General features: G+C 34.8%; 2 protein-coding genes across 2 annotated transcripts; one reads left to right on the top strand and one right to left on the bottom strand.

Moving 5' to 3' along the window:
- Nucleotides 1-59: 59 nt before the first annotated feature.
- LOC135683835 (pre-rRNA 2'-O-ribose RNA methyltransferase FTSJ3) lies at nt 60-18,315 on the bottom strand. The gene is made up of 23 exons (XM_065199193.2): nt 18,163-18,315; nt 16,030-16,135; nt 15,706-15,752; nt 15,087-15,166; nt 14,463-14,562; nt 14,209-14,279; nt 13,899-13,979; nt 13,185-13,226; nt 12,687-12,794; nt 11,939-12,058; nt 11,132-11,232; nt 10,017-10,131; nt 9,570-9,628; nt 8,310-8,436; nt 7,264-7,520; nt 6,336-6,414; nt 5,170-5,269; nt 4,387-4,662; nt 3,809-3,905; nt 2,942-3,119; nt 1,468-1,562; nt 1,240-1,313; nt 60-1,097 (listed from the first exon to the last, which is right to left on the bottom strand). Exons 1-23 carry the CDS (start codon nt 18,227-18,229, stop codon nt 952-954), a joined length of 2,526 nt encoding a protein of 841 aa, XP_065055265.2. The 5' UTR covers nt 18,230-18,315; the 3' UTR covers nt 60-951.
- Nucleotides 18,316-18,329: 14 nt separating this feature from the next.
- Nucleotides 18,330-26,651, top strand: LOC135683844 (uncharacterized). Its single transcript, XM_065199208.2, has 10 exons — nt 18,330-18,574; nt 19,744-19,796; nt 20,421-20,467; nt 20,818-20,861; nt 21,505-21,589; nt 21,968-22,012; nt 23,213-23,294; nt 23,996-24,075; nt 25,049-25,152; nt 26,217-26,651. The coding sequence occupies exons 1-10, from the start codon at nt 18,390-18,392 to the stop codon at nt 26,302-26,304; spliced, it is 813 nt and encodes a 270-aa protein (XP_065055280.1). The 5' UTR covers nt 18,330-18,389; the 3' UTR covers nt 26,305-26,651.
- Nucleotides 26,652-27,230: the final 579 nt, after the last annotated feature.

Genomic DNA, 27,230 nt, shown 5'->3' with positions numbered 1-27,230 from the left:
CGGTACTTCTGTCTAAGTCTAAGGCTGTGATTTAGCATTTCAAAGAGACAACTACAGCATTGAACAAATATTGAAAATATGGGTTGATAAAATTTATTAGTTTAGATACAGCTCTTAGTAAGAGCTATAATTTCAAAATGATTCTTTTTCGAACTCATAATTTTAAACAACTTTCTGATACATTCGCTGATAAGCTCACGTGGTTACAAATCACATCTGGAAGTAATGCTGTTTTTTATCACTTAGTACAATTTCTGCTAAACATGAATTGCGCATACCAACAGAAACTTCCAATACCACCTAGAAACGTTTCCCCTAGAGAGTGCTAAAGCGAATGGGGATTTTGTCTTAATGTCGATGAGTAGACTATAAATCGTCTTACTTTGAAATTGGATACTTAAGCCAACCAATCCGTTCAAAATAAAGAAGATACTAGATAATTTACACGCACAGTCACACCCAACTGAGCTGTCTCGTGGCATACCTCCGTAACATATCTTGGGGAATCTTATTTTCCCTAATGGCCTAACCTAAGAACATAACTAAATAGCAACAGCTGGTGGCCGTTTAAACATAACCAGAAGCGAAACCCATGCAGAGTACATTTGGCACCGTGACGCAGCTGTTTCTATGGCACCGATAAAGATGTACAAGAATCTCCGAACAACTGGGCAAGAGGCGAAACTAATATGCATTTTGGACACGTGGAGTCTAGCTGGGCTATTTTCGAAACACCCCTCTTTAAAAATCAAGACAGACAAGGAACCGAATGAAAACATATATTTGAAAGAAACGTTGAAAAAACAAGCTAGAAAGAATTTGGCTTCTTCAACAGGGAAGGACTTTGTAACAATGTATGATTTGGTGCGCAATGCAAATACGTAGAGCTCGTATATAAACGTGATAATTCAGGTAATAGCTGCTTAACCCGCAAATGATTAAGAATATTGTTCATCGACCTCTTTTTCCTTTACCCTTCTTTCCCCTGTTTTTTGTTTTGTCTTTATTTTTCATTGCTCTAAGATCTTTCTTCATTCTTGGATCCACAACCTTATAGAGTCCTTTCACCCCAGACGGCCTTGGGTATCTCTTGCCAGCTATAAATAAGAGGAAATTGTTTTTAGTTCATATAAGTCATATGAGATTTTTATACACCATTGCACTGAGGTGTCAATATAAGAAGCTGCTTTTACTGTTACTACAACACTAATAGCAGAAATTAATGATAAATTGTCTTACCAAGTCCTTTCTTTGCAACCACGTATTTCTTTTCAACTTTCTTTTTATTCAGCAGTCCGGCATTCTTGTATATCCTATAAAAAATTCAACGAAATTTTATTACTTGTTGAAGAAGATTTCCAAAAGAACTAAACTGAAAATTATCTTGAACACAAAAAATTAAACTCTAGATTGCTTTGGAAAGTAACGTTGGTAGAAATATCAGATAAAGAAATATGTGGTACATACGATTTGATCTGATACATTTTTTCTTTTTCAGATACATCCTGTGTATCCAGAATTGTGTCTGCTTTCTTGCGAACCTTTTCCATCTTCTTCATCGTCTAAAACAAAACATTCCTACCATTTAACAGCCGTATGACGTACAGAGTAGCTGACCGCCGGTTTTAGTCCTGCTTATGTCATGCTGGTCATGTCAATCGCTTACATTCTCTCTCATTACAAAATAAAGCAACTTTTGATTTAGTGCTCACATTTCTGATTGGCCTATTTTGATCCACCACTGGGTGTATATATTTCCTAGTGTAGAGTTTTCGATCCATGTTCTGATATGTTATACTCTGAAGAGTATCAGATGAAAAGGTTTAGTCGCTTGTTTGCTTAACTATGATTAGGAAAATGTTTTAAATAAATTATATTGGGGCAAAACCTTTGTTTCTCAAGATCTTTAGTCACACTGCCGCATTTATTATACTCAGATTATCCATTCTAAGTTAACACAGGTCTTTTCGTTTCAAGTGATAAAAATCGCTTCTTTTGACAGTTACTTAACCTGATTCGAATAAGTGTTTATTCTGTGCAAAATTTGTTGTAATTATTTGAATATATATAGAGCACTATAATTTGCAGTTTTTACTACCTAGCTTCGGAAGGCAGTGTTAAACTGAGAAAATGATATGATGTTTGAACTGTATTTTACAATTATATTTAACTAAAACTTAAACTAAAACTTATATTTAACAATATTTTTAAAAGCTTTTAAAAAAAGAACTTTTTGTCCTTAGAAATCCACATGCAAAAACACATATTTGTGACATGCAGTGAAAGTTTTTTGATCGTTTTTTTCATTTCAAGATGCTTTCAGTTCCTTCACTCTTTTTTTTCTTCCGTTTCTTTCTATTTACAAAATGCTTTGCAGTTATGTGCGATCAAATGTTTTGAGACATTTTAAACAAATTATCCCCCACTAAATATATTTTGTGCAGATATTCCCCTTTAAAATAACCTCTTGGGAGATAATCACATTTTAGATGAAACGTAAGGTTCTTAGTACAACTATCCTTAAAAGCGAGAAAGTTCGAGAGGGGGGGGGGGCGGGGGGACTTTTAATAGCCCTGAAATTTTTCGCATAAAGCATCTTTTATAGAAATTTTGTTTGATGTGAGGCTTTGCGACCAAAATTTGTCAAATATACTCGTGGATGTTTTCTACTCTATTTTGCTCTTGCCAAAAAAGGCGAAACATAACCAACTATATGGGGACATTTCAAATGCAACCGCTAGCTTTTCACTCTGTTTGGGTTAGCGGCCACTGATTGGTAGATGTGATAAAACCAATCAAGTACGCCGTTCCACCTCTCAGGATACCTACGATCCACATCTGGACATAAATTCCGCTCACCTTCTGATGTGTCGAGCGGCGATGTACTTCATCATTTGCGATAAAACATTTTCGCAAACAAATAACTAAAACCGAAGCACACCTTTCTCTTTTTCCTTGCTTGGGCCTCCATCACTTTTTTCATCGGTCTTGCGTTAATGGCCTTGAGTCTTTCTTTGTAATAGAAAACGTCCTCTCTGGAAATTGGAAGCTGGATTGAAGTGTGCTTCTTTTCTTCATCGGCGAACCACGACGGCATTTCTTCTTCACCGTACGAGTATCTGAGAATAAATCACGTATCAAGTAAAAGTCAAGTAAAAAGACTGGCCCTGATGTACTGGCTTTTCATTCCCGTTCACGCGTGTCTAAGACATCAGAGATTTGCTTATGTAGATTCCCCTATACCGTACATTTTCAATAGCGAAACAGTATTGTACCGCGGTGGGTAGATCGTATTAGCACAGTACAAACACTTCTAAAGATTTTCATTCAATTCAATTCAATTCAACTCAATTGCTGGCCAGCAACAAAAATGTAGCATCTTACACAGCAAAAGGGGAGACAAAACGAGCAAGCATGAGCAATACAAGATAGAAATAGATGGTCACGTGTTTGTTCAAGAAAGAAGAATACCACAACCTACAACTGAAAACATATGAAAAAAGTCAAGGTTTTTTAATCCAGAGTGGGATTGCAACAGGGCTGAGCTTTGTGCTTCACAAGCGCCAAGTAACTGCTCGTTGGGGCTGGTGAAAGCCTTTGAACAGAATCGTCAGTTTTCGATGGTTTCAAAGTAAAAAGGGATAAAAGGGCTTGGTCAGGTTGAAATTAAGGCCCGTGGCAGGTTTCAGGACAGTAGCACATTCTGTACGTCGTCCTGAAGCGTCGGCAGCAGACCTTATGTTGTTTTATGGTGATAAATACTGAGACAAATCAATGAGAGGAAGATGCTTTTCAAAAAAATCTTTACCTGTTGTAGGCGTCATCTATAATATCTCTTTTGCGTTTCCTTGATGTTGCCATGGCAGCTCCAAGTGCTAGGGCCTCAGGGGTGAGGTACCTCTCGGCTATAAAATAGAAAGTATAACATTGAGGAAGTTACCAAGTTATCATAGAAGAGAAAACACATACACGCTCTTGCAAAATACAGTTTTACAGGTCTGTTATATATTGCTCAATGGCGTATAGGCAGAGGTGTACATGGTGTGAGGAGCAGGATGGTTGCAATTTCGAGTTTCATGCTTAATGCGATAATTAGGCGACTGATAAAATAGAATGATTCTTAGTTGCAACTCTGAAAATCGGGCAAATGTTTAACTGCTCTCTCCGCGGATATTATCATACAATTTTCGTACATTATTCTGTGAACAAAAAGAAATAAAACTAACCAGCAAATGAAGAAATGTTTAGAAATCTTTACAAAGAAAGACCAAAATCACGCGCTTTTGTTTAGCAGGGGTGGGAGCATTTGATAAAAACAAAAACAAGGCCTAGAAAGCTTTGATTTTCGCGAAAAAACAACACCGCGAAAAATGAGAAAAAACAAACCTTGATGTTTCTGTGACACAACTTCAAACGATCCCTCTTTCCCTTGTGTTTTATTTTCGGGTTTAGGTCTCCCTTGGGAGATGCTTCGGTCGTCGATTTCAGAATCGCCGCTATCACTGTCATCATCATCATCATCATCGTCACTTTCTCCTTCGTCATCGACATTCATATCCTCGCCCTGTTTTTCGTCTTTCTCGTTTGATTTCAGGCTCTCTGTGCTTTTCTTGCTTTTTACAGTATCCTTATCATTTTCAGGCTTCTCATTTGTCTGCTCGCCTTGAAGAAAAAACAGCCCAAGCTTATAACTACAAATGGATGGGGTACACGACCCACTTTTCTAGAACTCCACATGTAAATTGTCCCACGAGTGAGAGTGGACGGTTTCATTCTATTTAAAAAGGAAAGCTGGCAAACAAAGACTGATGTCTTGATTATCCACATTTTACCCACGAAGCTGAATTCTTTCAAATACAGTACAGTGGAATCTTGTTTCAACGAGCAGCGCTTCCCTTTTAGGAATTACATATTATACCCAACAAAATAGCTAGTCTCTTCAATTCGAATAAACAAAAGCGTTCCAGGTACTGGAGGGCCAGTTCTTAAAGTGAAAATCTTGGCATTAAAAACGAGCCATGACTATTTAGCAATCAAGGAGCATGCGCATGGAACCATTTCAATCCACATCCTGGCTTGACAAGCTTCAACGACAGCTCAAGTAGCCTGCAACCAAGTCTACACGAGTCTCGCCGATGAAACCTTAAAAAAAGTTATCTAAATAATCACCGATGATTACATCTCCCTTTTTTTTGTGATCTTTCATTATCTGCTCGATATCGTAGTCTTCAGCCTCTTCTTCTTCATCCTCAATTGATTTAAAAACGTCCTAAAACATAACAGTTGCGTCTTAATCGCCATTTGATGGGAAAAAATTGCAAATAAACAGCATGCTATGAAAAAAAAACAGCAAAAAACAATATTATAGTCATTTAAATTCTACTATTTAATTCCACCAGATCTATATCTTACTTACTAATCCAAAACCAAACTTACAATCTAAAATATTAATGAATATTTTCCTTTGATAAATACCAATAAATATTGCTCTTTGATAAATACTAACAAATACTTTCTTTTTATGTGTTTTCACTCTTTTACAATAACATCAGTACACCAAAAAATTATGTTTCTCGTATGTGAGGAGGGGACATTACAGTTTTAGTTAGGATCAAACAAATATGTCAACACTATCAAGGTACTAGGAAACCAGGAAACCAACCCGGGACGCAATGGAATTCGTACAAACCAGATAACAACAATTGCTAATGGCTGACTTGATCATCAATTTTACAAAAGGCATTCCTTGAAACAAATTTTGTTAATGATAACCTAGTGTTGCTCGTCCTTAAGTCGTCCTTTCTATTAACTTTCTTGTGATAAAAAATTTTAATTAAAATTCATATTTGCACAAAAATTGAAAACAACGTTGTTTTGACAAAATGTTTTGGCGTCCTTCTGGACACTTTTTCACAACTCTTATAAACATGGTTTGTATGACTGCAATTTTTTCCAAAACTATGAATGAGATCGACATCGAATTTTTACTGATTGATCTTTAAGGTAAAAAAATCTGTAAATTTCCATTACAGCCTATATCAATCCACTTGAAGCATTCAAAATTAATACTTGGTGCATCCTGAATACCCATAAGGGAAATCCTATCCCCATGTTCCCTTCTTAACACTCACTCGAATGATCAACTGCATGCAGTGATAAGATATTTGATATATAAGCGATAAACCGGACGATGGACCAGACAAAACGACTCAGTGCTCAAAACAGCTGAGTAACTGAAACATTTTCGTGATTAAAATACCAGTGATTAAATCCAAGCATTTACAGAATACTATGTAAGTCTGAGCAAGGAAAAACTGGACAAAAACTTCACTTACCTTCTTGAACCATTGCGATGTTTTGTCGGGTCCTTCTTTAACTTTCACATTGACGAGAAGTGGGTTTTCAGCTTCCGATCTAGGTAGAAAAATCAGAGTAACTATGGTAAACCTAAAACGCCTGAGATTGCTTCCAGCAAAACATTAAATTTCAAATTCATAAGTGAATTAAAATCGACAAAACGATTTGATTAGAACTTCAATCGTAGATTAGGCAAAATTCCAAAATCAGTTTTTCTTTACAAAAAACAAATCTGTTTGAGTAATTATAGCTTGTAACATCTCAAACATCTATCTCTACACAGAACTAGCCAAAGATCCCGTTTAGCCTGTGATTTCTCATATCTGAATCCAGTAGGCAGAGGTTTCTTAACGTGAAACATTTGATAATGGAGGCAAACAAAGGCTTAAGGAAATGAGGCGATAATACAACAATAGATAAATTGAGACGTTTGATTAACAAGGCATTTACATAACAATATTTTACAAGCAATTTACAAACAGCAACAGTTATAAAAAGCAAAAGCAATAAATTCCCTCATCAGCTACTTCTCCATGTTGTATGTTCTCGGGTCTTGGGCACTTTTTTAATAAGAAAATTTAAGGCTTATATTTGATCGCGTGTGCTTGGCTACTGACATTGTTACAAATTCGTACCTCAAAGGTATTTTACCCACCTTCTTATAATAAAGAAGATAAAGCCCCGTTAAAAACGCAACTCTAGCGTCAGCGTGTAATTGGAGAGACTGGACGGAGCAAATGCTGTGCAGATATAAGCATGCAAGTGTAAGGGGGCTCTTACTGGCTCCGATTGCACATCGCATAAACCATAATATAATCGACAGACACAAAGAAAGTAACATCCAATCACCAGTTAACATAAGATACGTTTAATCACAAATCAAGCATTATAATCATAAATACATACTTTTTGTGCTTCTTTTTCAAATCTTCAACAACTTTTTTCTGCTCCTGTGTAAGCTTGATTGATTCATCTTCCATGTTTGGACGCTTAGGCCCGAACATGTCATCATCATACAGTTCATTATCTTCGTCACTCTCTTCGCCATTGCTAGAACCTCCATCTAATTCGAATTCCAGCGCATCTTCATCATCTTCGTGGTAAACCTCTTCATCGTCATTGTCATCCTGATCTTCACCTTTGCTTTCAACCTTTCCTAAATGCTGCAGTAGAAATGAGCCACGCATAGTCAAAGGGTGAATGGTTGCTAATAATTTATTGATTACGTGGAACATAAGACCCATGTGAACCTAAAGAAACGCGATTGATCACAGAGAAATGGCTCCTAACTGGCCTTGAACGACAATAAAACACCTTAGGTGATTAACTATACGATCACTTCAAAACTGTTCATTTTGATTCAGTGATTCAGTGTAAACGAAACCCCACACAGCAAAAACCTTGTGGTAAAGGTAGCAGACAAAAGGGAGGTGTCCGTCGTTTGAGGCTATACTGACAAGATTTTGACTACCGGGAAAAACTTTGGACGTAACTTGCAGCATAAAAACCCACATACAAGATTCTACTCTAAAAAAACCCTGCAAACCACAAATGGTATTTGGCCCAGTTTGGCCCACGAACTCTCAGACAAGGTTTCGAGTTCAAATGATGGATATTGAAATCAATTTCAATTTTCTGGAATACTGAGACACAATAAATATAAAAATTAGTTAAATCAGGAAAAAGTAAGATCTAAAAAGATGGCATACCAGGATTAAAGAAAGATTTCAATTTCAACTGATATAAGATAAAACTTTTAGAAAATACTAAATTATTACAAGATTATTGAAATAAAAACCAAATGGGCTCAACTGAAAAAATGCCAGTTCTTATATGCGGCTTTCTACTACATGTATGTTGCGTAGACGCGACTTTTAATTGAGATTTTGGTGGCACGTGACATTTTATATAGAAAAACAACATTACATACCTCAATTAATGAGATTACATACCTCTTTGGACTTGATGGCTGACAACCTGAAAAGATCCATTTCTAAGGCATCATTGTTATCCCCGGCTGCTTTCTTCCCAAGTCTTTCACTTAATTTCTTCTTCATTTCGCGGACATGTTTCTTTTTCCTGTAATGAATCAATTATCCTTATCTCTTTCTGTTAAAAAGGCCGCCGAGAGAAGTTGGAGGCCCTAGGAAAAAACTGGAAAATGAGGTCCCTGCGAGCGAAGGGAGCAGAAAAGTTTTGCGACCACGCCCTCTAAATTAGTAGCTTAAATTCGTTCATTCGATTAAAATGTTTTACTATTTATGGACATAATTTTGTTACTTTTAATTAATTTTATTTTTAAATAGAATTCATTACTTGATGAGATCAGGTCCCCTAGCCTCGAAGCCCTGGGGCTATTTTACCCCCTTGCCCTCCTCTCGGGGGCCCTGACCATACGAGGTGATATGTTCTAAAAATGCCAATTATCATCATTGTTTCCATCACGGTGTCTTGAAAACAAGAAACAAAAAACAATCTAGAATATAACATAAAATGTTTATGAAAATCGTACCTTTTTATCCATAAAAAATATTCAGCACATTGGAAAAGAATATATACCCAAGATAGGATACAGAATTGGAAAAAATTTGCTTGCATGAGGTTTACCCGAAAAGATCATACTTCGTTACGAAACCTCAAAGCAACAACGGCAATACCAACTGCACAAGGTACGTTTAACCGCGATGTAAATAAATGCCGACGCTTTAAAATAATTTTTTCGAACTTTCAAATTTGAACAAATCCATCTGAAAGAACACTCCACTCCAAAATTAATGGATATATTATATGGTTATGCTTTGACTTAATTCGTAAAATTTAGCACCAGCTGCAAACCACAGTGAGTTGCCTAGAATTCCCACCGAAGGTGTTGCAATACCCTTATCATCTTTTCTATTTAATGTCTCTCCTCCCCCTACACAATGTTGGGTTCCGAAAAAATCATTACGAGATCATTAGGTTGGAGCTGAAACCGTGTATCAGATTTCTAGTGAAATGTTCGTCTTCCGTTCCAACATTGTCTGGGGGAGGGGGAATGAGGACCCTTGTTCTTGAAATATAAAGTAAAAAAGAAAAATGAGCTTTTTTATCTCGGTGTTCCGACTACTTTTGGCAGCCAGTGTATGCAGATTTTGGATAGATTCTGGATTCGCCTATCTTAGTGCAGTGAGCACTGTAAGACAATGGACAGTACAAACGTAACAAGGAATTACCTTTTTGCATCGTGTTTTTCTTCTTCTTTCAGATCTTTTATCATTTTATCTAAAGCTTCCTGGTGATCGAAAATACATTATGAAGAAGATTCAAATAGATAAAAAGAAAGACGATAGTTCTTTGCTAAGACAAAGAAAGAAGACATGTTATTTGAGATAAAGCACAATGAGACGGAGAGGTTAAATTTGCACAAAAACACTTTGTCTTGGTATACAGCTTTATCGTCCGTCTCCAAAAAATGCTCTGTAATGACTTGACTATATCAATCATACATTAATACCAAATTATACTGGCATATCTCTTTCTCGAAAAATACTTGGAAATTCTCTGCATTTTAAGATCTGAGGTAGGTGAAATCCCACAAAATATACATTTTAAAACAAAATTATATTGAGCTTTACCTAAAACAACAATAGATCAAAGTTTTTTGAAGTTGCGATACAAACCTCTGTTTCCTCTTCGGTTTCTTTATTACTCTCAGATGGTTCCTCCGACTCTTTCCCGTCAGCCTTTTTCGCCTCTTCCTCTTTGCGAATCTTCTTTCTCCAGGTCAGAATATTCCTGTTACAGATACAAACAAAACTGTTATTGGAACCAAACTAACATGCACCACAATATCTTCCTGTTGCTAACATGTTTAAAGGTCTTATAACATTCATCAGATAGAAACTTCTAAAGCATTACTTACCAAAACACCCATAACTTACTTTGCATTCTAGTTGCTAATTTTTCAATTCTCATTTGCACTCATTTATTTCAAGGTAGATAGAAAAAGCTGAATGAGCAATGTTTGTGCATGCAAAAAGATATTAGACATGATGCTTATCAGAAAATGGTGAAAAAACAAACTTGAATATCAATAAATCATCTTTGGTTGTTATATAAAGTTTTATACTCCAACAAAAAAAACATGAAATGCAATTTCTAGCTGGCAAATAAATTGATACATTTATTGGTGGTACAAGAATTAAAAATGGCTTTAAAAATAGCAAACATTTTGAAACGTACTATAGTTTTTCGTCTGACACGTTTTAGAGCATAAAAGTTCAGAACATAGATCGAAAGCTGTAAGATAAGATACATTTATATATATTTATTTATTTACAGTTGTGGATCGAGATAGGCCAACTTACAATCTGCAACTGGGTATATATATATTTCCTAAATCACATTCTTCGATCTATGTTCTGGCGTTTTATACAATAAAGAGTGTCAAACAAAGCTTTAGTATGTCTCAAATTATTTGTTTTTTCAAAGCCATTTTTAAATTACTATATAAATTTAGAGAAAATATAGTACATTAAAATACAGCCGATTAGACCTTTTAACAAAAATCCATCACGTCTCAACGCAGCCATAAAACAACTGTGTCTCAATGGATAGTAGTAGCAAGCTAAAAAAAACTTTTTCTGCTTTGGATAGGGTTCAACCCTTTGGCTCCACGTGGCATTTTGCTAAAAAATATTTGCTTGATTTTGCGTTGTACACACAGGTGCAAATCTAAAATCGCTAGTTTCTAAAAGTTCAGTTAATAACCTAAAATTTTTCAGTTAGCACTTACTTCAGTTCCTTTTTTCCAAGCACTTTGATATCTTCGCAACATAGTTTTATTTCTTGGGTTGTTAAAAGATGACTGGCAATTATTTCGTCGTCTAGTATCAGCTATAAATTGGAAAACAATATAATTAATGATTAATATTCTAATCACAAATGAATATCATTCAAATATCATTATCAATAGAAAATAACGACTTCACTTAGAATTATTGAACATCTATTGAGCATCTGTAAATGCAATATTTTCGAGCGATTTACTTTGGCTTTAGAGTGTAGCACAACATATTTATAAGTTAAAACGTTTATTGCGATCAACAGGCAACTGTAAAACTAATCTCTCTGTAGCTTTTATCGCATTTAGTTGTCATTCCCCTGGTACAAGGGGAACTTAGTTGACCAATAGGTGTTAAATGAGAGGTCATTCTGTACTCAAATTTTGCAGTTACATAACAGGAAGTTTTTTGGTGTCAGCATTTGTTCATACATCTACAGAACAGACAGTAGTTTTCATTAAATATTCAATTATAATAGTTTAACAGTAGAATTATACACCTACTTTTCTAGATTTATTAACCGAGAAACGTTATTGAGGAAAATGAAAAAAGAAATCGCTGAAGAGATTTAGATTTCTATTCAGAGATCAGAGAAAACAAACTAAGGCTCATGGAAACAAGGTGAGTATCTCGAGTTTAGTTCATTACAGACATTGATACAAGTCCTGAAATTGTCAGGGTAGGACAAATACATATTGTACAGAATAAGGAAATAGATCACATCATGCCTGTTACCATTATTGAATTATGAGGCGTACCTGGCTTGTTGTAGAGAGCATTTCAATCGGGTTGTCGCAAGACATAAAATCAGAGACTTTGTTCGACGTGAATAGGGTGTAATTGCCTTCTTCGTAACCATCTCTCTGGCGTTTGTGTTTCTGGAGAAAAAATTGATCAAATAAGAATTTTGCGTTAAACGAAATTCAATAGGCATACATTGAAAAAGGGTTTATAATTAATAGAGAGCTATGTAGTTGAGGTTGAAAACGTAATCTATAAAATGGTAAGATGGGTTTGTGGGTAAGGCAACGAAAGATATATAGTCATTTAATCCTTCCTCTTCTTTTTCATATTCCACCCAACGCAAACACAAAGTTTTAGAATGGGGTTTGTAACTGGGAACCTTAAAGTGAATGGCTTTAGCTAAAAATAATTAACAGTCTGCTTCAATTCCGGCATGCACTCATACGCTAGGTGACAAATGACCAAAGGAAAGCTTTTATGAAATCAAAACAACAAAAACGTATTGGATAATGATCAATTCCTCTCTTTTCATCACACTAGGAAATGCTTGCAGTTCCCCACTTTTAACTCTGGTCATTATTCACTTTGATTTTAAACAAGAATTTCTTCCTGTTCCAAGGAATGCGATGATATTCAAACACTGGAATCTTTATTGCCACCTAACCCAAAAAAACAGCAGCTGGACCAAGCTGATCATAGTTTTGCCAGTGAATGTACTTCGAGAACTTTTAGTTTGATTTCATACTATGACAACAAATTTACCTCTGGCTTGAAAATGTCGATTTTTTGCTTTTTAGTATCCTCAGCCTCTTTAAAAACATGTTTTATATCCAGCAGCTTCTGGTCTAACTTTGCAGGAGCTAGAAAGCCCTAGAAAATGGTTTTGGGAAGACATTATAAATAAATAGTTGAACATTTCATCTAGAACAGAAGCATGTAAACTCAATCATCCAAAATATGTTCATTCTAAGATGCAATATTCACAACTGTAATCAAATAGAAGTTATCAAAAAAATTTCATTCTGATAGAAAGAGGCAATTTGCAAATCTTTGTTACGTTTGTAGTTACGTGAAAAAGCTACCAACAATGAAACTTTATCATTCATAGAAAAAATTACCAATGATACAAAGGATACGAGCATGGTGATAACTTCATTTAAAGAAATGTTTCCAGTGGACAAAGAATGAATAAAAAACCATAGAAATAAAGCCTAGTTGACATGAAGGTGAAGCCATAAAATATCAATATTTTTCCCATACCTGGCATACCACAAAGATTTCAGCTGATTCATTTCTTGAAGCCTACGAGAAAAAGGTTTAATATTAGTTACTAAAAGATTCATGAAAGGGAAGATGAGATCCAAACTTACTATAATTTTGATGAGCAATTGTGAGTTATGAGCGACAATAAAAGCATTCCAGATATTGTGATTTTTTTCTTGCTTTTGCAGCACAGCAGCATGCTTCGGACCACATGGTATGCAAAATGAATCTACATTTCACTAAGATAGCACATGGAATGAGGCGGGTAACCAGCTTTCTTTGCATCAAGGAGAAATGGAAAGAATCAGTGCAAGGCTCCATGGCAAAGTTTTTCTAATATCCTAAGACATATCTACCGTATTTCAACACTGAAAGTCTAAAAACAAGATTAATAATCCTTGTGCAATGATTGCTGTCTAAAATGACAGCACAGATCTCAGTGATTTCAGGAAGCAGCATTTGGCTTCATGTCTTATAAGGAACCAGCCAGAGGTAAATTTCGAAAGTATTGGGAAACTTATCAAGATAAAGAGTTGTCATCTAGAGAACAAAAATAATGAAAATTACTGTTTACTGGTCTGTCATAAAGTGCTTGATGCATTTTGGGCAGAGTTTACATGCATTTTGTGTAAAGAACAGGACGGTTCTAAGGTGCTAATCCCAGGATTACGTGTTTACACATGATGGACCAAAGAAAAACATTAAAAGTACCTGCGGCTTTGTTGCATGAACTCTTTTGAAGAGGGCTCGAAATGTTACCAACAAATTTGCATAGTCCTTTGATCTGAAGACCTAAAAAATTGGTAGTAACTTCAGGCAAGGAAGCAAAATAAAAAAATACGGCAAAATGTATTTGAAAACGAGGTTGGCAGGGGAAAGGATGTTGTTATACTTTTCAATTACAGAGAACTAAAAAACAGCATGATGTGAAATATCAAAAAGGGAAATTTCTCCATAAAGAGAAGCTGCATGCAAGTATATGGAAACATTCAAATTTGGGTTAACATGTAGTTGAACATACCTTTGTTATAAACCATCCTCCTTTGTTCAGGAATTCACAAGCCAACTTCAAGGCTGAGAGAGTTAGCTGGGCTGTAATCAGATACAAACATTTTTGAATAATTAAATATCCATGAGGTTCATAAATACACAAGTTGACATTTCTATGTGCCAAATATAAAATAATGGCTCCTATTATTATCTAAAACCAAATACTTTCTGCATTAAAACTTTTTCTACTTTCCACTGAGCATTTTATCTTGTGTGTCTGCATACCTTGAGTGAAAGCATCCTGAACCCAAGCAGTTCCAACATTTGGGGCACCATCATTCAAAACACAATCAGCTTTCCAAGTTTTCAATTCTTTTTTCAATTGCTGTCAAGTAAATGTTGAATTAGTAGCAAAATACAATCAAAAACCTAAAGAATGTTATGTACAAGATGTACTTAATATCAAAGTTTTAGCCAATGCAAAAATTTTAATACACAGTAGTATTGACATAAAAAGAAATTATCAAATTTAAGGGAGGGGGGCACTTTTTTGCATGAAAAGTGCAAGCCTGATCTACAGTTAAAAACAAAATTATTCAGACAAATGCACATTTTGCAATTTCGTACTTTATGTTGCCCTGGTAACTTCAAAACTGCCATTTTCTCCCGAATCAATGTTGGATTTGTAGTTCTATCATTTGTGCTTTTAACATGCATTCAACATTGATAGGGGGAGAGAAAGTTATTTGTGAAAGGAAAGAGAAAAATAAACTTCTCTTGAAAAGTCTCAACTATTTTTTCCTGGGATCATAGTTGTATCACACAAGCTGTAGGAATATTAAAACTTTCAGAGCAAAAGGATTCACTGCAAATTCACAAGAATGAGAGGTTTTTCAAAAATATTCTTACCTGCCTACAGGTTTCAGTTGTAATATCTGATGTAAATGTAGTGACATTTTTTATTGGCTTTATTGAAACTAGATCAACCCCTGAAATTAAAAATAGATTATGTGGAAAAATACTTCAATATTTTCCATCAAAGATAACATAAGACCTATTGTCTGCAAAAAAATAGATGTCTTTATTATTAGTAACAATTTTCAATTGCACATGACACTTTACAATACTTGCTTTATATGAAGCAATGCAAATAAACATTAATTGTTAAATATAACACAGCAACATGAAGATCTACCAATGTTCCTTGCCAGTTTTGCCCTTGAGGACAGAGATTCTATTTGCCTAAATCATTAAAACTGTGCCAATATGCTGTAAAAAGCTCAAGGCAATAACATGGATGCACAGGAATGGGGAAGTTCTATGCATAGATTTTTTCACTTTCTGAACTAAATTAATTCTTACATAATTTTTGTGTGAAAGCGATTAGAGTGTAATAAAAAATAAGTGATTGGAACAATCAAAATCAAGTTCTAGCTGAAACTCATTTATAATTAATTAGCACAAAATAGGTTATGACATTTAGCATCCACCCCTTAATAAGCATAAAATTTTTTTACAAAAAACTTACCAACAATGATGCTTGATAATGGCATAAAATTGGAAGCTACTTGAAGCCTGTTGGTTCAAAGTAATATACAAAATTAGAAAATACACTTGTAAAAAAGTTGTTGAGAAAGGTGAAAATTTGTGCTTGAGGATGTATGAGAAACATTTGCAAAAATGTAATTAATGGAGTCATGAAATGAATTTCTTATTTTTTGATCATCAATTTTCAATTAGACAAATCAGTGAGGAGACTTTGCTTTCAGGCTGAGTGATTTTGATGACAATGATTAAATTTTATCATACATGAATTGATTCAGATTATTTTCAGATTTCCATTAATACTTACCATCCTCCTGGAGCAGCACAAAGATCAATAAGAACTCTTGATTTTGACAGAAAGTTAAATTTTCTGTTCAACTGAATTAACTTGAATGCAGATCTTGCTCTGTAGCCTAGAAAAAGTGAAACTCTGAGAACACAAGTATTATGATATACCTAGCCATATTACATACCATCAAACTTCAATCAATAAAACAAAGAATGGTTTATTGAATGAATAAAAAAGTGATTGATAACTGAATGCAGAGTAAAAAAATTCTCCAAAGGAGAACAAACCTCTATTTCACGTCTCAGAAGTGAAAGAAAGATGAAACCTGAATGCAGTGGCTAAACGATCTGTCTTGAAAAACACAGAATACTCACTGCCGTCATGCATAGTACGCTCATGATTTTAATTAACATGATACATGGATGCTTGAAAACAATTTAGACCTCTTTATACTTGAACAAACGAGATCTTAGAGAAAATTGGCAGCAAATGGGCAGTCTTGTGTGAGAAGGAAGAGCTGTAGGATAGGTTGTCCGCCAAATTCTGTGAATCTTGCGTATAATATAAATACGAGGATAAAATTCAGAAACAAAGCAAACTGGCAAGGAGAATACAAAATTGTGAGATAAATGTTTTCAAAATAAATAAAATCAAACAAATATTAATATTTCGCCCCGGCATACAGGGCTTCATCAGAGTAAATGAAATGATCAAGAGAATTAATTTCAAATGCGAGATGGTGATACCGGATTGGTGGATGTAAATTGTGTGAATGCAGCGCAGTGGAGAAAAAATGGGATGATGGAAGTGGGGCAGGGAAGGTTGGTGGATGATGTGAGGGAATGTGGGTGTTGCTGTAGATATGGGTGTAATGGGGTGATAATGATGACTGTGAATATTAATATAAAAAACAAAAATAATAATAAAAATAATTGTGATGGAACTGAGAATATTGGAATGTAGATGATAGTTATGGCGGTGATGATGATTATAATGGTAGGAAAAACATGGTGTGGGTTGTGAGGACGGCGTGATAGATGATAGGTTGTTTTGTAAAGTTAACGTTCGGTGGTTCTGCCCCTGCGAAAAAACCATTGCTCAACCATGGCTGACAATGGTGACACCATGGTTACACCATGGTTTTCAACCATTTCCCACCATGGTTGAGCAACGAAATGACCATGGTTAACCATGGTAGAACCACAAATTTCCAATGGGACCCATTGCTCAACCATTGCTGAACCATGTCTAAAATTTCAAAATTTTTACTTTTTCATAAATTTGCTTGAGCAATATTGAAAGCTGAAATGTTCAGGATTATTTTAAACAATTTTTAAATTTTCAGTTCTTTTTATGATTTCAGTTTAAACCATGGTCAGACCATAGCCAATACATGGTTACCTGTTCATGGTTGAACCATGGCTTAACCATGCTCAACAAATGTGTTTCAACCATGTTTTTCCATGGTTAGACCATGTCATCTAATCATTTTACCAATTTAGGTCAAATCAGGGTTCAACCATATAAACATTTGAATTTTTGAAAATACAAATTTGATTTTTTACAGGAATTACATAATGCTTGTAAACTTGGTTTGAAACATGGTTCAAACATGGTTCATTCGTTGTTGATGGTGTGTGCTTGGCTGCAGAAATGTTCTGCAACTCCAGACTTGTCATCTTTTTTGTTGATAATGTCTCGTCGGTGTTCGTTAGATCTGTCTTTAAGTCGTCTACTAGTTTGTCCAATCTACTGGCAGTTTTTGTTCCGTTATGTATACAGCGTTTGCATTGTAATGCGTATATGACGTTGGTGGAGTTGCAGTCCAGTCGTTGTTTTATGTCGTAGTTTTGTCAGTATTAGAAAAGTTAAATGTTGTGGTCCGTCTGTGATATGTTGGCTTGTTAAACAGTTGCGTCGCGAGTGGCATTTATAAGAACCTCTGGGATCACTGGGTGTGGCACTTTTTATCTTGGCACGAACCAGTAAATCCTTAACAACATAACTCATCACCTATCACACCGTTCTCACGAACCAGTAAATGTGTCTTCTTCCTTATATTTCTTCTATTCCATAAGCCGGCTAAGCTTGGCGCTAAAAGAATTAATATAAAACGAACTCTGGTCAAAAATCTAATCAAATTATTCTAACCTGTCTCCTTTGCTAAATGATAGAACTTGTCACGTCTAGCTTTTCCGATTTTTTGCTTCTTGCCCATGTTTTTAGGTTACACGTGCAATGTGCGATTCGATTCCCTAGGCCACTTTAAGCGTCTCGAACTGGAGGCAGTCTGGTTAAGAGGCTAAAGTATTATGGCATCGCTTGTGGAAAACGAGGCTCTGAAAAACAAGTGAGCCTGTCATAAATGTTGTAACATTATGTCTGAATACATGGCTGGAGGGTATCGTCAATGGTCTGCCGAAGAAAATGAAGGACCACAAGCCAAACAAAAGTATAGATCTTTGAAGAGGAAGCTTAGATGTCTTTTATACGAACAAGAATGTTTTCAAGAAGAGCTAAGAAGACTTCAAAGAAAGTTGCTCAGGGTCAATCGTGATAAAAGGTATAAACAGTAAAAATGAAAACATATATAGAAAGGGGGCTTCTGGAAAATGACAAGGGTTAAGGTTCAGAGATACAGGTACCATAGAAATGCTTCTTCAATTGTGTAATCACTTGAGTCCATCATCATACCCACTTCATCTCAGTTTTGTTCTGTTCAGTTCAGTTGATTTTAACTTCCACCACGACATAAAAAACTCTGATGCTGGACGTACAAAATATGTAACGTACAAAATAGCTGTAATTGAATCAAAAATACAATAAACATAGCAAGGAAGGACACATAACAGTACAGGTTGGTTTGTAAGGCTTCATATAAATCCTTATAGGATTATAGGATAATATAATTATAGGATAATTCTGGAGGGAGGGGGACTCTCAAACCTGGCTGGAAAACATGTGTAATTTTGCAGATGCGTCACTGCGACCAATGGAACATTCTCGGCTGCCCCCATGAGTGGAAGTATTTGAGCTGCAAGCAACAATGCCCATCCTACACATAACTATAGTATAGTATATGAATTCTTTGACATTTTGGATCACTAGAGGTGTGAGCAAAAGAATTCCAGTGTTGCTGCGAGAATATGCAAGTTTTCCAGCCTGGTTCTTAAAAGCCCCATTTACAGTTCAAAATTAAACCAAGGCCAAGGTAACAAACGTTAATTTAGTGCAATGAGAAAGCAACTAGCATAGGTCTGACTACAAGAAAATAAGCAAATATATGAAGCAGCTAAGAATAAAATTTGGTGCAAACACGTAAAAGATAATGGATCATAGTTCTACAAACTTGATAATACCCACTGATCTATAAAAACGACCAGATCAAGCTTTTGTGGTATTTCAAGACCATGAAACGTTCTCAGTTTGAAGCCTGCTCAGCTTCAAAAGATAGAGGGCCCCAAACAGAAGTGGAGCCATTTCCCAAAACCAATGCTTAAGTGATATGGATGGGCAAGTGCTGCAATGATGTGTATCTGTGTGCCTAAAATGAAAAGGTCTGTTAATGTTTCTACACGAAAGAGCTGTTAGGAGTGGTAGTTAAAAGTGATAGTAACGGTCCCTGGATGTGCTGTTCTGGTTCCCTCTTCTTGGGTCAGTGATCATATCTCCCTCTTTTTGTAAAACTGTAACTAGCTCTTGATTTTTATTGTTTCATCTTTTCTTCAACAGCTTCTTGCTGGATAGACTTCTACAGTATGAACCACCAGAGTTTTCATCATCAGGTAAATTTTCCCTTTGAATGAATTGACATGAGATGGTTTATACTGCACATAACTTCCAGTTAATTGAAGTTCTGAGGACAGTGATCCCATGCCTGTTTTGAGAAAAATTGCAAACAAATTAACTTAGTTTTGCTCAATTCTCTAGTTTTCGATAAGTTTTGGATGTAAAAGTCTATCAAGTGCAAACAATGGTTGCTCACTTATACTTTTTTCAGTAAATTAATCTTTTTGTTCAAGGGAAAACATTTCTATTGAAAAAATTTCCCAGAGTCACAAATATATTACAATGTAGCAAGCTACCATCAATGTTTTTATGACTTCTTATATAATTGATAACTATAGATATTTTTAAAATGGGTAAAAACACAATCTGCAGGCCTCTTTTAGAAATTTTAGCTGCAACCAAAGTCTGGGCAAAGCCTTGCTTTAACTCAAAACAAAATATTTGGACATCAAGTGCCACAAAGGTTATTCCAATGGAGCTGTTTAGCTGTGGATTTTAAGCCTATGATCACTATTTCTAAGAGAGACCTGAATTTTATGCGCTCTAACCAATAAGCAGCCAGTTTTATTATAAGCAGCAGTATTTTATTAGTTAATATGTGAAATTATTTTCAAATCTAGATGAAGAAGATACTGCATCATCTGCTGATGAAGGCCAGCATATGAAGGTAAATATTTTCAAACGGTAAAGCAGTCAATATGCAAAGTCAATTGGTTTCTCTTGATAAAAAAGCAAGCTTTTGTGTTCAGAGGATATTTATCATATTTCTTTTGTCCCTGAAAAAAATGATTCATTCATCAAAACATTTTAATCCCAAAGGCTTTTGGTATCTTTTATTGAAGACAAGGATCAACACAAATTTATTGGATGTTCATATATTACTATTTTTTCTCATGTAATTTTTAATATCTACATTTTTTATCAATATTTTGATTAAAAGACACTTTTGTATTAACTTATAATACCTTATAATTAACAAACTGTCATTTGTAGATATTAAAATTTTGTTCATCACAGAGTTACTGGAACAGCCAGATGAGTGCACATCATTATGATTCAGTGTATGTTGCATTTTGACAATTGAAATTGTTTACCATTTTTTGTAAGCTTCAAAAGTTATACACACAAGTTTTGTGACAGACTGGATGAGGAAAAGTTATTAAATTGATTTTAAGTTTCCATCAAAGTCTAATTGTCATTTGCAATGGAGTATGTATTCCAACCTCAAAAATGTGTTTATTTCCGTCATTTTAATGGTTTTGCTGTTTCACCTTATAAAAAGCATGTCTATGATAGCAGAGTATGTTAACATACCATATTCTTATCAAGATTCATACCTTAATGTAGAAGAAAAAAATCTGTCTTTGTTTCTGACAAGTCATTGAAGAGGGAAAAGTGCTTTGCTTTGCAAATTGTCATTAATCTGCAACACGCAAATTGTCAATAATTTTTTTCATGTGCCTTTATCAGTTGAGATATTAAATTTTGCATGCCTTTGTCAGTTGAAGAATGCTCAGTGTAGACCTACCAAGTTTTGCATATTTTTGTCACAAGCACAAGTCACAAGCATGAATGGTGGAAAAATGGAAATGTAGACATTTTCTAGAATAACAGATCTTCTGCAATTAGGTAGCATAAATTCTTGATTGATCCTCTTATCAAACAGTGTACATAACAAGCAACACTGTGAAATGTTCATTTCAGGCCACCAAAGAAGCCATCTAGCAGTTTACATGGTGCTCCCAGCACGTCTACTCAAGAAACAAAAAGCCAAGTCAAGTCCAAGAAGGTAGGATGCCACTCTGCAAATTGTCTTAACTTTTGTAGGCACATCAATTGCATTCTTAGTTTGATGTTCAGGTGGGACAATACCTTGCACCACTGATATAGAGTTGAATTATTTTGCAGAGTTGTTTGGCCAAGATGGCCAGATTTTTCCAGTGGAAGTTTCTAATCAACAAATAAATTTCAACTTACTTTTGCAAGTGTCCTCATTTTCTGTTTGGGAAATGGACCAGTCCAAAAAACTTTGTGAGCAGTTAATTCTTTAGAAGTAGAATTTAATCTTCAAGCAAGGATATAAGAATAAGATGATATAGACATTTTTAATTAACTACAATAATTTTAATTACTCATCTACATCATTATAACAAATATTTCATCCTAGAATACAGACAATGTAGAGAAAGTGAGATGCAAGCAGATTGAAAATGTGAGTCTTTTAACCAAGGGTAATCTTTATCCTGTTTATGTTGAATGTCACAGAAACCTATGCAATTAAAGGAACCTTAATCATTATTGAAAATTGATACCGATGGGAAATTATTCCAGCTAAGTTCAGAGAAATATGATTGATTCTTTGACTTGCAACCTTTCGTTAAAATTTGAAGATCAGAACAATACCATTACAAACATCATCAGTCATCTTTTGTGACCCAAGAAAGTGACATGGACGATACAAGGCCGGTTTATCAAAACACAGGAACATAAGTAAGCTAAATTAACCACATCTCAACAGAAAAATGCAATAGAAAATTGATTCCATTGGAAATGTTTAGGAATAAAAAATACTGTAGTATAGGCACTTAGTTACTTAACTACCTGGGTCACAAAGCGGGTATCAAATGTTTTCTGTGTTTACAATTCTAACTTTTGTTATTTTCTTTCAATCTAAAAGTTCCCAGATCATGAAAAATTTCGTTCTACCTTTTTCAAAGCGTTCTACCTTGTTCTGAAATGCTGGTCCGGTCCATAGTTTATATAGCGTGAATGTGAATACAAAAAAGTGTGAATATGAACATACAAAGCGTGAATGATCACAAGAAACCATGAATTCGAATAAAATGATTTTGCTACAAATAAACAACCATAAATTAGATTGCACCTTACTTTATGCGCTGTCTCTACCTATTTTGCTTTTTATCAAATTTTTTATTGCACGATTCATAGAACCCAGTTGACAGCCTTACCAAGTATCTTCTTTTTCTGAAATACATTCAGCAAAGTGTCTTACCAAAGTCTGAATCTGTTTTTTAAAGTGATATCTTTTCATAATTAAAGGCCATTTGCTGCATCGTCAGTCCCTATTTGAAACTCAATATTTGTAACGAGTTGATCTAAGACTAGAAGATAGGAAAAACGAGCAAGCATGAAAGAAAATTGTTTGCCCCTAAAATGAAACATGGGTACAATGCACTACATCATGGAATTCACTGTGCCCAGATATGATTTGATCAAAGGACAACACTTACTCAAACCAAGATTTTTTATGCCATGACTGCAATAATGATGTAATTACTTGAAACCAAATGCTTAAATTTTCATTCAGTCCTAAAATATTGTGTGTAAACAAAAACCTACTCCTGCCGAAGCCAATAATTCTTGTTTATAAGTAAGAAACTTACTACTTCAGGGAAAGCAATGTTCGAAAATGGTCAGCCGTAGAGTCAAATCTGGCCTCTGTTTGGTACACAGAGGTGGGGATGTCAAACAAGGTAGTAGCCTTTGGTGTTGTAGTTTTAGCGATCTTTGTGTAACGAAGCAAGGAGGAATGACCCAAGAATAAGCAAATCTTTGTACTATATGCAAAAATGATGAAAAATAAGCAAATATATTAATTGGTAAACTTCGATTGGCAAGCTATAAGAAATCCATCCACTTCAGTCCAACTCTATAACAACTCTACTCAAAACGCCATTCTCACTTCAATCTCCTACAGCGTTTTTGTGTTACTTAAAAATACTTTCGTGTTACGGATTAATACATTTTAATTGGAAAGGCGACAATATGCTATTGCATCATTGTGAAATTTGACAAAAGTAATAGTAATAAATATAACAAGAAAAAAATTCTTATGACGAAATTCCCAACAACATAGTCGTATTGATAATCTTAGCTTGTTCTATTTCAATAAAGAAGTAACTTAAAGTTTTTGCATGTGTATGAAAATCATTTTTAACATGACGTTAATGTTATTTTCAGTTACCATTAAATAATTGTAAGAAAATTTTTCACGGTTTTTGTTTCTTGCAAGAAAATTTTTTGCTTAAATGCAAGAAAATGCTACATCTAATTGTGAGAAATACACTTGGTTTCAAGGCACTAGAATTGTCATTCAAAGTGTAAGTTAGAGTGTTCTACTTTCATTTTAAAAATTTATCCAATTTAACTGATTTCATGTTATGCTTTATCGCAGCAAAGTCCACCAAATCACCTGCACAGCCAAGAGTGAGCAACACTGTTCAGCCAAGAAGTTCCATGGATTTTTATACCCAGGTAGAAATGAAGTTGTTGAGTTATAACAATCTCAAATGATGTTTTAATCAATGAATGAAATTAAGTGAATGATCTTGGTATTATTTCCTATCTGAAGTAGGGTTTATTGTCCTACAAAAGGAAGTTTCAGCCTGATTCTGCTAGTCCTATTAGCTTGAAAAGCATTTATTTTGGAAAGCAGCCATGGAGGGTTGGCTTACTGTAGGACGTTTGGATAGGACGTTTCTGTGTAATAAAAGGCTATGAATACGATTTTCGGTTGTCAATGTTTTTATGCTCCATGCGTCTCCTTTCTTTGGAATTTGATTTTGACCGAGCAAGTAGAACTATGATCAGCCAAAACATAGTTAATAGGTAGCATCAGTTTTCATCTTTTCTTTGGTTCACACATCGTTTCTGTGCAACTCAAAAATGATGGCAACGAAACATCATCCCATCGTTTCTGCAACCTATCACTGTAATGATAACTCGTTTTCTTAAAGGCTGAAAATCTCCATGCTTTTCCTATCCTTTTTTGATAATCTTTATCTATGTCAATGTTTTTAAGTTGAGAAATGTTTGTTGCTATCAAAGTAAACTGTGCCCCGTTTGGTAATATTTCCTTCCAGAGAACCTGAAAGAAATGGCCAGAATGTCTTTTGAAAAAGTCGAGAAAAAGCATTTATTGACAAAACAAAAGAAAAATTCATGCTTAATAAGCATTCGAAATTTTAATGTGCAGTTTTTCTTAATTTGAACCACAATTGCTTTTATCATACACAAAATGAGTCTCCCAGAAGATTTCCTGCTGTCTGTTATCTTCAAAAATTTCCTGAAATGCTTTTACCGTGTTACAATACTTTATCTGCCTTTGTATTGTCCTATAATTGTAATCACCAAATTTTTTAATTATTAATCATATCATCCAGATTAATTTTGATCATATAATTGTAAACAAAATAATGACACAAAGAACAACATCATTGTTTTTTAGCCAAACCCAATGATATCTGGTATTTCAAACGACCACCTTCCTGCATCAGCATCAACAGGCATCCAGGATGAAATCTATTCCATATCAAACATACACCATGACAGGTAAATTAATACTTCTGATAATTTTAGGTCAATCGTTGATCATGTGACAATGAGAAACGATGGCTCTGACCAAAGCATCTACAGTTGAAAATTTAGAAACAAATGAAAAGAGAAAAGAAAAAATTGTTTTTTATGTGTAATTTTTCTTTTTCCTAAACTTGAATTATTTTAGTTGTTTGTGTATCTGTGAAAGGTGTTTTACCTTTGTGGTGGGTTTTTGAATATGAAACTATTTGCGCAGAAATTTTTGCGGAAGAAATTTGTTCGGGTCAGTACCTGTCATGGTAGCTAAAAGTAATTTTCTTTCTTGTACACTTGTATTTTCTTGGTTCGATAAGTTCTTATGAGAGGTTGTCAATAATTGGTCTGAAAAACAAATCATGACCTAACCATGTATTTGATATAAAAATTAATCTGCTGTACAGCAAAACATTTGATAGATTCTCGCTTTTGATATATAAGTACCATGGTTATGAATATTGAGTACACACAATAACATGGTTATTCTCCCTGATACTTATAACAAGGAATAAGAATGGCCTGGATAATCGTTTGTTGATTCATTGTTCACAAGTTCGAATGACTTCCAAAAGCAGTTCCTGTGTAATATATGCTTCTTTAAATAAGGCCATTCTCGAACATGATTATTTCAAGACAGTGATGAATTCTCTTGATAAGACACTTGAAAGTAAGAATTAGTTCAGCAGTTACTTGCTTTCGCTCCTCTGGAGGTATTCAATGAAGGTTTTAATAACAAGAAAACAACTACACTACTGCTACTGCCATTGAGTAAATATTTGTAGCAGATAAAGTTATCATCTAGCAGCACGATTGATATCAAAATCAAAACATTTAACATATTGTTGCTCGCTCACAAATCCTTCACAATGCCAATTTTTATTTTATTCGCTGTGAGTTGCATTCGAACAAAAATTATTACAGTGTTGTCTAAACACAAGTCAAAGCGGCTTGTTAAAGATATTGTTTTAAATTTTTCTGTATTTGTTAGCTTTTTGTATCAGTTTGTATAAACACTACTGTTCAAATGTATGCTTTATTTTTAGCCCTGCTACAGATTCTCATGCCTCATCCGATTTCCATAGTAACATCTACGAAGGAGATGACGATCTTGTCATAGATCTGCCGGAGTAAGGTCATCCTAGACTGACGTCATTCATTCCAAGTCTCTTACTGGTTTCTCACAACATCATTGGCATTACTGGGAATATTATCGACGGGAATGAATATCAACATATCCGAACATTTAGAAAACATTTCGAAAATTTTTCAAAAGAAGGACCGTCCAAGAACGCAGTTTTGTGCTCTGATTTCGCGAGTTCCTGAGCTATTTCCTGAAATTAGAATTTTCAAAATATTGATACTCGTCTTGACCAGGTCTAAACCGCTTCAAATAATCGTTACCTTAACAATTCTTATTAGACACTTTCTTATGTTACAATAGTTTTGTAAATATTTATTTAAAATAGCTGTCTCATTTGGATGCACCCTCGTTCTTGTGACGCTCATTGAACGATGCTAAAATTTTGAAGATTCTATTTTCAATCTGACACTGTAGCCAGATAGCAGAAGAAAAAGAAAATCCCAGAGAGAAATTAGTAAGTTTTGAAATTGTACCTATTATGACTTGTTGAAGAATATGGCCAGTATTCGTTGTGTCGGTAAATAATTTCACATTTTCTTTAAGTATAAGATACTGTTGTAGAATTTTGTTTCCTGTCGTGGGAAATTCAACAGTTTTGGCACCAGCAAATCTTATCACGATATAGCCAAATTTTTTCTGGGGTTCTTCTGCACTGTAGAGGTTCGCGGTAGAGGATAAAAATATTGATCCATTGATTGAAAAATCATAACAAAATCCGTTTTGAGCGGTGATATTTGCACTGTTGTTTTAGTTCACAAAAATATGTTGACCCGCTTGAAACCTAGCCTGCGTGCAGACTACTGTTTTCAACTCGGCTCTACTGTTTTCTTTTCCCTACGATTCCGTTACGTTGAATTAAAAACTCATTGCTTGGCTCTAAGTAGGATGCAGCTCTGTCCAAGTGACTGCGTACAGA

Source organism: Rhopilema esculentum, chromosome 7, assembly GCF_057945365.1.
Source record: "Rhopilema esculentum isolate cy_ngs chromosome 7, ASM5794536v1, whole genome shotgun sequence".
Taxonomy (NCBI): Eukaryota; Metazoa; Cnidaria; class Scyphozoa; order Rhizostomeae; family Rhizostomatidae; genus Rhopilema; species Rhopilema esculentum.
This window is presented reverse-complemented; position numbering and strand designations above follow the sequence as displayed.

Excerpts from the sequence above, each read along its gene's own strand:
- LOC135683844 (XM_065199208.2), top strand. The coding sequence starts at position 18,390 with ATGTCTGAATACATGGCTGGAGGGTATCGTCAATGGTCTGCCGAAGAA. Across the intron at positions 22,013-23,212 it reads GATGCAAGCAGATTGAAAAT|GGAAAGCAATGTTCGAAAAT; the intron begins GTGAGTCTTTTA and ends TTACTACTTCAG. Across the intron at positions 23,295-23,995 it reads AGGTGGGGATGTCAAACAAG|CAAAGTCCACCAAATCACCT; the intron begins GTAGTAGCCTTT and ends GCTTTATCGCAG.
- LOC135683835 (XM_065199193.2), bottom strand. The coding sequence starts at position 18,229 with ATGGGCAAGAAGCAAAAAATCGGAAAAGCTAGACGTGACAAGTTCTAT. Across the intron at positions 15,167-15,705 it reads ATTATCAAGCATCATTGTTG|GGGTTGATCTAGTTTCAATA; the intron begins GTAAGTTTTTTG and ends TTTTAATTTCAG. Across the intron at positions 12,795-13,184 it reads AAATCTTTGTGGTATGCCAG|GGCTTTCTAGCTCCTGCAAA; the intron begins GTATGGGAAAAA and ends ACCATTTTCTAG.